Here is a 12028-nt window from a genome sequence, read left to right on the forward strand (position 1 = left end):
AAAAGAAAGAAAGAAAGAAAGAAAGAAAGGAAGAAAAAGAAAAGGAAAGAAAAAAAGAAAAAGAAAAAAAAGAAAAGAAAAGAAGAAAAAAAGGAAACCAAAATGAGACCTATTTCCAAATCACTGGGGAATAATGAATCCCAGGAAAGATGAATAGGATCAATAAGTGACAAAGGGATAGATGATGATGGCATATGCCTTTAATCCCTGGAAGGATTAAACTCAGGAGGGAGGGTCAGGTGCAAGGGAACAAACATGGGAGTTACAGGGACACCGGTATGTGGATGCTAACCAGTCACTGGCTGTCCTCCATCATACTTGGGTGGCTCCCAGACCAGAATGGCCCAGTCTTCTCCAACTGAGGTGACACGGACAGCCTCTGGAGGGTCAGGAACATCTGGGTGGGGGTTAGGAACAGTGAGAGTCAGAGGCACTCTTGTAGGCTGCAGTGAGCCACCTCATGCGTCATCCCCTTAACCCAGTGCTTACCCACAACCCGCAGGAAAATGGAGGCCACGTCCTCGCCCACAGGATTGGTGACTTTGATGGTGTAGCGGCCCTCATCTGACCGCTCCGCACTCTCAATCACAAAGCTGCTGCAGTCTGGCCTCTGCTCAATGCGTGTCCTGCCTTCTGTGGCTGTGAACACCTGCACACAGCCACCCAGCAGCTGGGCTTGCATCACTTGCCCAGACCATGCCTGCCTCAAAACTTTGTAGTCGCTTCTCAAAGATTTATTTATTTATTATATGTAAGTGCACTGTAGCTATCTTCAGACACCCCAGAAGAGGGCGTCAGATCTCATTATGGATGGTTGTGAGCCACCATGTGGTTGCTGGGATTTGAACTCACGACCTTCGGAAGAGCAGTCAGTGCTCTTAACCATCTCTCTCTCTTCTCTCTAAGACAGGGTCTCTTGTAATCTAGACTACCATGGGCCTTCCTATGTTGCTGAACTCCTTTTCCTTCTATTCCTACCCCCCAGTGGCAGAGATGGTAAGTGTGAATCACCATGTCTGATTTGTGCAGTGCTGGGGATAAAATCTAACAGTAGATCCCCTGTCAGGAACCCCAATCACTGCCTCAGACTCCTTAAGGCCAGCTGGAAGTTATCACCTCTTCCAGGAAGCATTTTGGATACTCTTAGCTAAAAGTGACATCACATTCCCACAACTCCTACTCCCCCTCACCCCCCGCTTCCCACCCCATCTCCATCTCAGCCACCTTGGGAAGCTACCGTGTGGCCTTGTGTCACATCCCCCAAAGGAAGAAGGCCCAGAGCCACATCTGATGAGGGTGGCACCTTTAGTGGTGAGCTGGGGAGGGGGGGTAGTGGATACACATGGAGCCAGGCTGTCCATGTTCCAGAAGAGGAGACCTCAGTGCTGTGACAGTTTGGATCAATGTTACCCAAAGACCCATGTCCTGAGGGCTTGTCCCAGTTCATCTCATCACTGAGATGATAGGACCTGAAGATGGGCAGCAGTGACACCGGCCTTTTAATCCCAGCACTCAGAAGCCAGAGGCAGGTAGATCTCTGTAAATTCAAGGCCAGCCTGGTCTATACAGTGAATTCCAGTACAAGCAGAGTCACACACACACACACACACACACACACACACACACATACACACAAAACCAACCCCGTCTTAAGAAACAAATAGCAGCAAATAGTGATGGGGCCTAGCAAGTGAGCATCCAGCCATTGGTGGGGCCTAGCAAGAGAGCATCCAGTCATTGGTGGGGCCTAACAAGTGAGCATCCAGCCATTGGTGGGGCCTAACAAGTGAGCATCCAGCCATTGGTGGGGCCTAACAAGTGAGTATCCAGCCATTGGTGGGGCCTAGCAAGTGAGCATCCAGCTATTGGTGGGGGGGTGGGAGCTTCCATTGAAGAAAATATTGGGACCCCAGCCCCTTCCTCTCAGTGTGTCCCTGCCATTGTGAGGTAAGTATCTTGTTCCAGAATTATACTCCACCACCGTGTTCAGCCTGGCCAAAGAACTAAGCAAAACAACATTGACCAGGGGCTGAAAACATGAACAATACTAGATACATAGATGGACAGATAGATGATAGAATTAGATAGATAGATAGATAGATAGATAGATAGATAGATAGATAGATAGATAGATAATCTAGCTCTGGTATTGGTCACATTCATTGAAAACTGTCTAACATCAGGAGAGGTGAGAATCTGACTTTCATGTGTGCCAGAATAGACAAAGCCAAAGCAGTTTTTGATAAAAGAGTGAATAGATGGTAGATGGATGGATAGGTGGACTTTTGGGGGATGAATGGATGGAGGGACAGGTACATGGAAGCATGGATAGATGAATGAATTATGGATGGGATCGATGAGTGAATGGGTGAGAGATAGATGAGTGGATCAATCACAGAGGAATGTGTGGATTATGGATGATATGGGCTGGTGGAAAGATCAATGAGTGAGTAGGTGGTAGGTGGATGGGTTGCATAAAGATAAATGGTTTGTGGATAGTGGGTGGGTGGTGGTAGGAGGGGGATGGATATATGGAGGGATGGGTATGTGAATAGATGGGTGGGTAGATATGTGGATGAATGGGTGGATGTGTGAATGGATGGATTGGTAGTGGGATGTGTGGGAGGGTTGTGGGATGAGTGAGTGGATTGACAGGTGGTTAAGTGGTGTATGGAAGGATTACTGAAGAGAGGAATAAACTGGCAGTCTTCACTAACTGGCTGCCTGATGAAAAGATCAATGGATGGAGAATACACCATATGTTGAGCCCATGTCTTGTAGACCAACACAACCTGAAATCTCCAGAACTATGCTACACAGAAGGAAGTTTTGTCCTCATTTTGTAGCATATGAAACTGAAGCTCAGAGAGGGAAAGTCTGTTGCCTGGAGCCACTTAGCAGAGCCAGAGGGAGAGGGACCAGGGGCAGAAACTGACCTCATCTCCCCTTAGCCAGGTAGCCGTGGGAGGTGGCTCCCCTGTGATGGCCACATCCAGCCGCAACTTGTTTCCAGCCACCACGACAATTGAGTTATCTGAGGTCTTCCCAGAGCAGTCCAAGTGGATCTTTGGGGGCTCTAGAGGCACAAAAGAGGCACTGGAGACCTGGCTTCCCAATACCATCATAGGGGCCCCAGAGAAGCAACATTCCACGATCAGACCCCAGCCTCCTCCCTCAGACATAAGTTACACTGGGGCCACGCTAGCCCTTACCTTGCTTAGGTACGTACTCCACTTTGATTTCTGGAAGGACAAAGAGATGGAGGGTTAGAGCTAAACTCTCAGGCCCCTGCCTCATTTTTCCTTCATAATCCAGAGGCAGTCCTCTGGAACAAACCTGAGGCTGGGGTCCCAGGGAAGAGGAAGATTGCCTAGCCATCCCTAGTCCCCATGAATATGCACCAGCATGTGCCATGCTCTGAATGTCTCTTCTGACTCTAGCCATGAGCCCCACAGACGGTTGCTATGACCTCCATTGTAGAACTAGGGACCTCAATCCAGCGGGGAGACATTCTGGGATCCTAGAGGTCTGGAAGGGTGGGTTCTCCATCCCTAGTAGAAAATGAAGGCTGCCCCTACCCAAAAAGTTGAGCTTGGCTGAAAGGGATAGGGCATAGCCATCAGGCACGAATGTGTAGTCTCCCTCATCCTCAGGGCGGACATCGTCAATCACCAGCTTGTGGAATCTAGAAGACAGAAAGGAGGTGGGTGGGGTTAGGCCAGATCACCCCATAGGCTTCTGTGGATGCCAACATGAGAAGCTTGTGGAGCCCAGGGTCTTCCTCATGTGCCACTCCTCAGGCACCATCTACTTTTTTTTCCCTTAAGATTTATATGTCTGTATGTTCAGCATGTGTGTGCAGTATCTACAGAGGACAGAAGAGGGCACTAGATCCCCTGGAATGGGAGTTACAGATGGTTGTGATCCATTATGTGTGTGCTGGAAACTGAACCTGGGTCTTCTGCAAGAGCAGCCAGTGCTCCTATTCATTATGGCATCTCTCCAGCCCTTCTCCATTTTGAGACACGGCCTCTCAGTGGGACCTGGTCTCATCAGTTAAGCTAGGCTGTCTGGACAGCGAACTCCAGGGATCCTCCTTAGTTTGTCTCCCCAGTGATGGGATTACGGGCACACACCGCCATGCCCAGTGTTCCATATGGGTGTAGGGAGTTGAACTCAAGTCCTCATGTTTGCACAGTCACTGCTCTTATTTGAGGTTCTATGATGTTCTGGCCTGAGCTTGAACCCCACTTCCTAGCTGTGTGGCTTTGGGCAAGCTACCAAACCTCTCTGTGCCTCAGTGCCTTCATCCATAAACAGAGGTGATAATACTATCTCAGAATTGTGAGACATCTGGGGGGAAGCTGGCACCCAGGAAGTTCCCTGTCAGCATCAAGACTGGCACCATTGTAATCAATGCCACCAGCAGCCACAGTTCCTCATGAAAAACAAACAGCTGTCATGAAGGAGCCCAGGAAGGTGTGACACTGAGCCACAGCCATGGCTCTCAGACATTCAGTGGATGAGCAGTACCTATCTCAGATGCTCTCACACTGCCTACTGAATTCTAACCTCTTGCTCTCCTGTGTGTCCCAAATATGGTCCTAGTTGACCTCTCCCCACATGCCTTTACAGTGAGATCTTGATGTCCCAACCAACCCACAGACTCAGATTTAAGCAATGCTTCCTCTAAACAGGTGAGTCTATCACACAGCCATAGCTAACTGACACCCGTGTCCCACTCAGCTAATCCAAGGATTCACACACCACACTGGCCCTTCTGCTGTGCCTCACCTGCCCACGTGGGAGATGGTGATCCTCTTGCTGGGTCGTACCTCCACCCCATTCTTGTACCACTTGCCTGTCACCTTCTCGTCAGACACCTCACACTTGAACACAGCCTGTTCTGAGGCCTTCACTGTCAAGTCCGCAATGTCTTGCAGGACCTCCAGTTGCTTCTCTGGATAAGGAGGAAGAAGGGTGGGAACCTGGCCACTCCAATCTGGCCACAAAGACTAGTGAGCACCCACTATGTGCTTAATGCTGTTCTGGAGGTATAATGATGAGTAAGCTTCAAACTGCCTACTGTGCATGGAGGGCACGTTCCAGTGAGAGACAGTGAACAAGGAAATTCCATGAATTAGGAGTGAGAAGGCCTGAGAAGGCCAAGGGAAATGCTACAGAGAATGTGGAGAGCCTCCTAGGAAGAGTGCGAGCAAAGGCCCTGAGGTGGGCTGGGGGCATGCCCAGAGCTTCTGCCTAGAATCCCCTTCTGGGAGGATGGGATGCGGCTCAGTGGTAGAACTCTTGGTTAGCATGCCCTGATAAGATGCAATTTATTTTTCCAATATTTTACTTAGAAGTGTTAACTCACAGAACCCTTGGATAAAGAGAGCTGAATGTGTGAATATATACATACATGTATATATGTGTGTATATGTATACATATATATGCATATATTCATGTCTCTCAGCCCCCTCCCTGCTCCCTTGTCCCTTCTCTCCCCTGTACAATGCTGTCATCTGAGAAGTCATCTTGGTAGTCCACCCTGGAGTCAGCTCAGTGTGCACTCTCCTTTGTTTAATGGCCACATATGAAAAAACTTATTTATTTGGGCATAATGACATAGGTTTTTGTTTTGCTCTCTCTCTTTCTCTCTCTCTCTCTCTCTCTCTCTCTCTCTCTCTCTCTCTCTGTCTTTCTTTCTTTCTGAGAAATATAGACTCACAGGACATAAAATCCTATGGACGCCATGTCAACCAGAATACAGACCTCATTCAGTGTTGTGTGTTGTGAGTTGTGGAGAGAAATGTCAATACAGCAAGAAGGTCATGATGCCTGCTGCACCAGTCTGAGCACAAGATGGAGAGTCTGGCCATGTTTGGGTAGAATAGACACACTCTGATCGGGAGCATCAGTGTTTTCACCCAGCCCTCTGAGAGGAAGCCATACCTTCCACAATGAGTTCAGCCTCACACTGGCCACCATTGGTTATGACCTGGTAACGGCCCCCATCCTCCTGGGCCACATCAGAGTAGATGAGGATGTGCCGTTTCCCATCCTTCTTGAAACGGTAGCGTGCCTTGTAAGAATCCTCCCGTGTCATCTCCACACCATCTTTCATCCTAAGTGGCGAGAAGCCAGGTCAGAGATCTCAAGATGGAAGGATGAATTATGGATAGAGCATGGATGGGTATGTGTGTGTGGTTGGTTGGGGAAATGAATGGATGGAGGGGTAATGGATGGGTGGGTAAATGAAGGAAGGAAGGATGGTTTGACAGTGATGAGTTGAAAGATGATAGGGGAATGGCTGAGTCAATGAAAATGAGGTTGGGTAGGGGGATGGATGGAGACATGAATAAATGAAGATATGAATGGTTACATAGATTGATGATGGCTAGATGGAAAGGGGAGAAAAGGAATAGAAGGATGGTGGGTGGGCAGGTGGGTGGATGAAGCTGGGTGGATAATGGAGGGATGATGGATAGATCGGTAAATGTATAATGCAAAGATGGACTGACAATGGTGGGTGGAAGGATGATAGGTGAATGGATTATAGAAGGATGCATGGCTAAGTCATGGATGGAGGAATGGTGGATGGAATGGTGGTGGGTATATAATAGAAAGATGGATGCATACAGGCATGGCAGGTGGGTGATGGGTATGTGATGGGTGTTGGGTAGGTGATGGGTGGGTACATGAGGGATGGAAGAGAGGATGATGGACAGGTGGGTAACAGATGCATGGATGGATACATCCAAGGGCAAATGACTGGCTGATAGATGAGTTAATGTTCAGTACAACAGAAGGGATCAAGAGAAGATCCTGAAGAGAATGGGACAGACAGAGGTCAGTTCTAGAATTGAGGTCAAGAGTAAAGGAGGAGTTTTAAAAATTAACTGGGGTCTCGGGTGCTCCCTGAGTGGGGATTGGAGTCTCCCAGGAAGCTTTGGGTCTGCCAGAGACCAGGGCTGAGATGAAGAACCTAAAGACACCTGTGCTCAGCTCGGAAACCACAGCTCAACTCACCACATGACCTGTGCACCCTCTTCTGACACCTCTACTGACATTTCCACTCGGTCACCCACAAACACCTGCTGGTCCTCCAGTGGGGTGACAATCAGGACTGGAGGCTCTGTGTAGTGGGAGAGAGGAAGCCAGCAGCTTCAGGACCCACTCAATTCCCTCCCTCCCTTTCTCCCTCCCCAGGTTCAGGCTGGAGCCAGTCCCACCTTTGACAAAAAGTTCAGTGAAACACTTTTCATCTTTGACTGCCACCTCGTATGCAGCATCATCCGCCAGCGTGCACTTGTTGATGGTGAGAATTCGTTTCTTCCCCACGTTCTCAAACACATACCTGGTGTGAGAGCAGCCATTATAAAGGACACAACCAAATGAAAAGGTTGGAGCCCATTCTTATTTCTGGGCAGTGACTCCGGATCGCCCTCTGTGCAGCAACTGCCCTGTACATACTTGCTGCTTGGCTTGATCTCCTGGCCATTCTTGAACCACTTGAGAGGAAGGTCTGGGTCACTGATCTCTACCACCAACTTGATCTTGTTGCCCCTGTCTACTTGGTAGGCTGGGTCCAACTTCTTAGTGAAGGCTAGGGATGAAGAGAGGACCACAGGGTAGAGAAAATACCAAGGGATATGGAAATGACCAGCATTGAGGACAGAGAGGAGAGTTCTCTGCCCTGATCATCTCTAGGGGAGCCAAGTCTTCCTCCCAGACCTTAGTCACTCTAAGGTCAAGTTTGGAGGCTCCTGTGGGCTTAGAGACCCTTGAGAGTGAGGTCAACCACTTGCCCGATGAGGGCCACCAGAAGCTGGGTCCAGGGTACATGTCCCCTTTGTTGGAGGACATGCCCATCTCCCTTGGGTCAGTGCTGACCTGCACTCTTCTTGACCTCCACCTTGGCCTTCTTGAGCCGCTTCAGCATGCCACGGAGGTCAGTGATGCCGTACTGGAAGGCGATCTTCTCATATTCACTCTTCTTGGCTCCTTTCAGGAGCTCCCAAATCTCTGGGGGTATACCCAGATCATCATCATCTTTCTTCTTCTTCTTTTCCTCCTCGACTACTTCCCTGGGGGAGCAGGAACATCATTATGGAGGAGATTAGTGTTTTCCCCACCCTCATGGTGCGCTTTATTATGTGCCCATCCATCCATGTGCCCTTTCATTTTCTACCCATGTACCCATACACTCATCTGCCTACCCATCCATCCCTTCATCTCTCTGCCTATCTCCCCATACACCCATCCATCCATCCGCCTATCCATGCCTTCACGTCTCTGCCCATCTACACTCATCCATCCATCATTTATCCAACAAATATTTATCAGTCACTTCCTTTCCAAGGTTTTTTCCACCCATGGTTCCCACAGACCATTTCCAACACCCACATCAGAAACTATCTCTCCCCTGTTTTAAATATTGCTATGGCTCCCCACTGCCTTCAGGGGGCGCCCCAGCTCCTCATTCTGTGCTCTATGCTGTCTTTCTGTTAAGCTTTAATGCCCTACCCACAATGCTGGAGGCAATTAGTTAGGATGGCTTAACATTCCAAGCCAGGGTTTGACTAGGAGGTTGGAACATTGGTGAAGGTCAGAGAGCAATATCTCTTTCTTGCTGTAAAGAAATGATATCTTGGTGGGCTCCTAGCACACAAATACGAGGCCATATCTGGGTTACCTCTGAGTTTGGGGTGCCAGGCGACAATGCGGAGGCAGGAGACTGACTCCTACCTACCTACCTTTCCATCACCACCACTCTGGCCATTCAAACCAGCTTCATGCCCGTCCTTAGCACTGCAGGCTCTTTGCAGCTTCCAGCCTCTTATCTCCCTGCCTTTGTGTCCCTTTCTAATGCCAGCGCTTTCTTCTCCGTGAAATGTCCGTGGGCCTCCAAGGTCGCTTGACCCATTCTTCCCCTGAGGTCTCAGATCCTTGCAAACACTTCCTCCAGCCACACCAAACTGCCTCAGGTATGTCCCTATCTTTGGATCTGTCTTGTCCCAAGGCATTGGAGGAGTCAGGCCAGGACCAAGTGGGCCTTTTCTGTGCCTCTCAGCCCAGTGCCCAGTGGACAGAAGGACTCACAAGAGGTGCAGTGCATGAAGCAAGAGATTCATGCAGAGAGCTTCAAGAAGGAAAAAGGAAGGGGCAGAGAGTAGGTGTGTGGGTGAACTTGAGACATTAATATTGTATTGGTATCAAGAGTAGAGGGTGAGAAGACAGATAAACAGACAGAGGGGTGGGTGGGGAAGAGCAGGATACATACATACACAGCTAGGAGGGTTGAACAAGTATTGGGTCATAAGTGAATACAGGATGACCAACCCTGTGGCCGGCTGGAAGAAGACCCACAGAGGAACAGGTCAGTAAGTGGAGCTATTGGTGGGATAAATGAAGCCATGAAGGATGGACACATGACCAATAATATGGTGGATACCTGAGAGAGAATAAGTGTTCTGAAGAACAGTAGTAAATTGTCACAATCTATCCATTCTGCTATGTGTGTGTGCATACGTGTGTGCATATGTGTGTATGTGTGTGCATCTATGTGTGTAGCCAGAAGTTGATATCAACTGTCTTTCCTCAATCACTTCTCCACCTTATGTTTTAAATGTTTTAATGTTTGTATTGTGTATGCATGTGTGTTGTGTTTCCTCACATAAGCATGCGCTTGTGTGTGTGTGTGTGTGTGTGCATGTGCACTCACATACTATAGCATGAACAATTTTCAGGAGTCAGTTCTCTCCCGTGTCATGTGGTTTCCAAGGATGGAGTGCAGGTCATCAGGCTTCACGACATGAACCCTTACCCAGTGAGCCATCTCCTTTGGCCCACCTTATTTTCTGGTTTGTTTTTTGTTGTTGGTGGTGGTTTGGTTTGGTTTTGGTTTTGGGTTGTTGTTGTTGTTTTGTTGTTGTTGTGTTGTTTTTTGTTTTTTGTTTTTGTTTTTGGTTGGTTGGTTGGTTTGTTGGTTGGTTTTTTTGGTTTTTCAAGACAGGGTTTCTCTGTGTAGCCCTGGCTGTCCTAGAACTCACTCTATAGACCAGGTTGGCCTTGAACTCAGAGATCCTCCTGCCTCTGCCTCCCAATTGCTGGGATTAAAGGTGTGTGCCACCACCACCCAGCTCTACCTTATTTTCTGAGTCATGGTTGGTCTCTACTGAACCTGGAGCTCACTGATTTGCCTGAGCTGGTTGGCCAGCAAACTCCAGTCTGCAATTACAATTACAAGCTCCAATTCTGCAATTACAGAAACTTGGCTCTGCCCCTGGGCATGCACATGGGTGCTGGGGATTTGAACTCAGGTTCGCACACTTGCACAGCAAGTGGTGCTTTACTGACTGAGACATCTTCACAGCCCCAATGCAATTTTTTTTCTTTACCTACAGAATACCAACCCCATACTGCGAAAATTAACTGAAAGCTCTAAGGGGTTGGCTCACAGGGTCAGGGTTCATGTCTGTGAGGAGGTGAAGAAATGAAAGAAAAAGGCTGACGGGCTGGTATGTGGGAGCAGATGTCTGGGTAGGGTGTTGGGTGCTGTAGGGGAAAGGTGCGAGTACAGTTGGATAAACAGGCAGGGAGGTGGTGGATGTAAGAAGGACAGGGAAGGACCTTATCGGTGCAGGAAATGAGTGTGTGGAGGGGAATGGATTAGCAAATAGACATCCAAGTGTAATGGCAGCTGGGTGGATGGAGAGCCAGGAAGCTGGTGGGAGAAGAGTAGATATGTGAAGTAGATGGATGTGAGCAAGACAGCTGAGTGGTGGAAGGATGGGGGCGTGGATTGCTGGGTGGGGACCAGTAGGTGAAGGTTGGAGGGAGGCAGAGCTGGACCAGTAGGGGGCGGAAGCCTGGGTGAGCAGGACAGATTCATAGCTGGTGGCTTCAAGGACTTGCTGGGCAGATGACTGACAGGATGATGTTATGGGTAGGGTAGGGGTGGATGGGCTGATGGGAAGGAATGGAGATATAGACATGATAAAATGAAAACCTAGGGGTGGAGGCCAGAGGGCTGGCTCAGTGGGCACACACGGCTTTCCCAGAGAACCCAGATTCAGTTCCCAACATCCTCAGTCAGGCAGTTCACAACCACCTGGAGCTCCAGTTCTAGGGACTCCTGCACTCTCTTCTGGCTCCCACAGGCATGGCACTCATCTGCACAAACCCACAGGCATAATGAAAATAAAATGGGGTGGGTGTGGGGGGGGGTGGGGGAGAACTGGATGCCTGGACCTTGTTAGCTTGCTCTTGCCTAGTCTATTGAATTCCAAACTCAGTGAGAAAGTCTATCACACACGCGCAGTGGAGAGTGATAGAAAATCCCAGAAATCAACCTCTGCCCCCTACACACACACACTCATACACCACATGCAGAAGAAAAAGAAAAGAAAAGAAGGAAGGAGGGAAGGAATGAAGGAGGGAAGGAAAAGGAGGTAGAAAGGGAGGAAGAGAGGAAGGGAAGTGAGAGACGAAAGGGAGGGAAGGTGGACAGAAAAGGAGAAAATTCAGGGAGATTCATGAGGAGAAATGAGTTGTTGGCACCTTGGCTACTGTCCCTCTCCTGTGACCGCACCTGTCCCCTCTGCCAGCTAGCCCAACTCACCTCTTCTTCAACAAGCCACTGAAATCCAGCTCGCCTGCATCTTCTGACTTCCCATCACCCCTGTAATCATTAAGAGGGGGTGGAAACTCTAAGATCTATCCCAGGGTCCCCACTCCTTGTCTCCCATCTCCACCTCCCTTGATTCTCAGTGGCCATGAGGCACCCCTTCCCAGGACCCATGGGCACTCACGAACGCTTGAAGCTCTCAAGGCTCTGACCGGATGAGTCCTGACGGGGTGCTGGGGACAGACAATGGGGAACAAGTGAGGCAAATGAAGACCAGGATGTCTTACCAAGGCACTCACAATTCACAACCTCTTTGGTATACTTGCCTCCCTCTTTTGGGTCAATATACCCTCTCTGCAGGCCTAGACAGCTAGCTAGCGCTCCACCCACCCCCACCC

At 49.2% G+C, this 12028-nt stretch overlaps 1 protein-coding gene and 1 long non-coding RNA gene across 2 annotated transcripts in view; one reads left to right on the forward strand and one right to left on the reverse strand.

Moving 5' to 3' along the window:
• The window catches only part of Mybpc2 (myosin binding protein C2), a 23275-nt gene that overhangs the window by 7498 nt on the left and 3749 nt on the right, over nucleotides 1-12028 (reverse strand). Inside the window, exons 6-18 of the mRNA XM_031386398.1 lie at nucleotides 11815-11863; nucleotides 11625-11684; nucleotides 7895-8088; nucleotides 7475-7607; nucleotides 7234-7358; nucleotides 7031-7136; nucleotides 5954-6126; nucleotides 4795-4960; nucleotides 3579-3685; nucleotides 3213-3242; nucleotides 2937-3076; nucleotides 490-649; nucleotides 293-397 (exon numbers count right to left, since the gene is read on the reverse strand). Of these exons, the coding sequence (XP_031242258.1) occupies nucleotides 293-397; nucleotides 490-649; nucleotides 2937-3076; nucleotides 3213-3242; nucleotides 3579-3685; nucleotides 4795-4960; nucleotides 5954-6126; nucleotides 7031-7136; nucleotides 7234-7358; nucleotides 7475-7607; nucleotides 7895-8088; nucleotides 11625-11684; nucleotides 11815-11863 (1548 nt within the window). The remainder of the gene's footprint in view (nucleotides 1-292; nucleotides 398-489; nucleotides 650-2936; nucleotides 3077-3212; nucleotides 3243-3578; nucleotides 3686-4794; nucleotides 4961-5953; nucleotides 6127-7030; nucleotides 7137-7233; nucleotides 7359-7474; nucleotides 7608-7894; nucleotides 8089-11624; nucleotides 11685-11814; nucleotides 11864-12028) is intronic.
• On the forward strand, nucleotides 913-7402 carry LOC116102133. Its single transcript, XR_004123016.1, has 2 exons — nucleotides 913-996; nucleotides 7211-7402. It is a non-coding gene; the product is annotated as an uncharacterized LOC116102133 (long non-coding RNA).

This window comes from Mastomys coucha, unplaced genomic scaffold, assembly GCF_008632895.1.
Source record: "Mastomys coucha isolate ucsf_1 unplaced genomic scaffold, UCSF_Mcou_1 pScaffold21, whole genome shotgun sequence".
In the NCBI taxonomy this organism is placed as follows: Eukaryota; Metazoa; Chordata; class Mammalia; order Rodentia; family Muridae; genus Mastomys; species Mastomys coucha.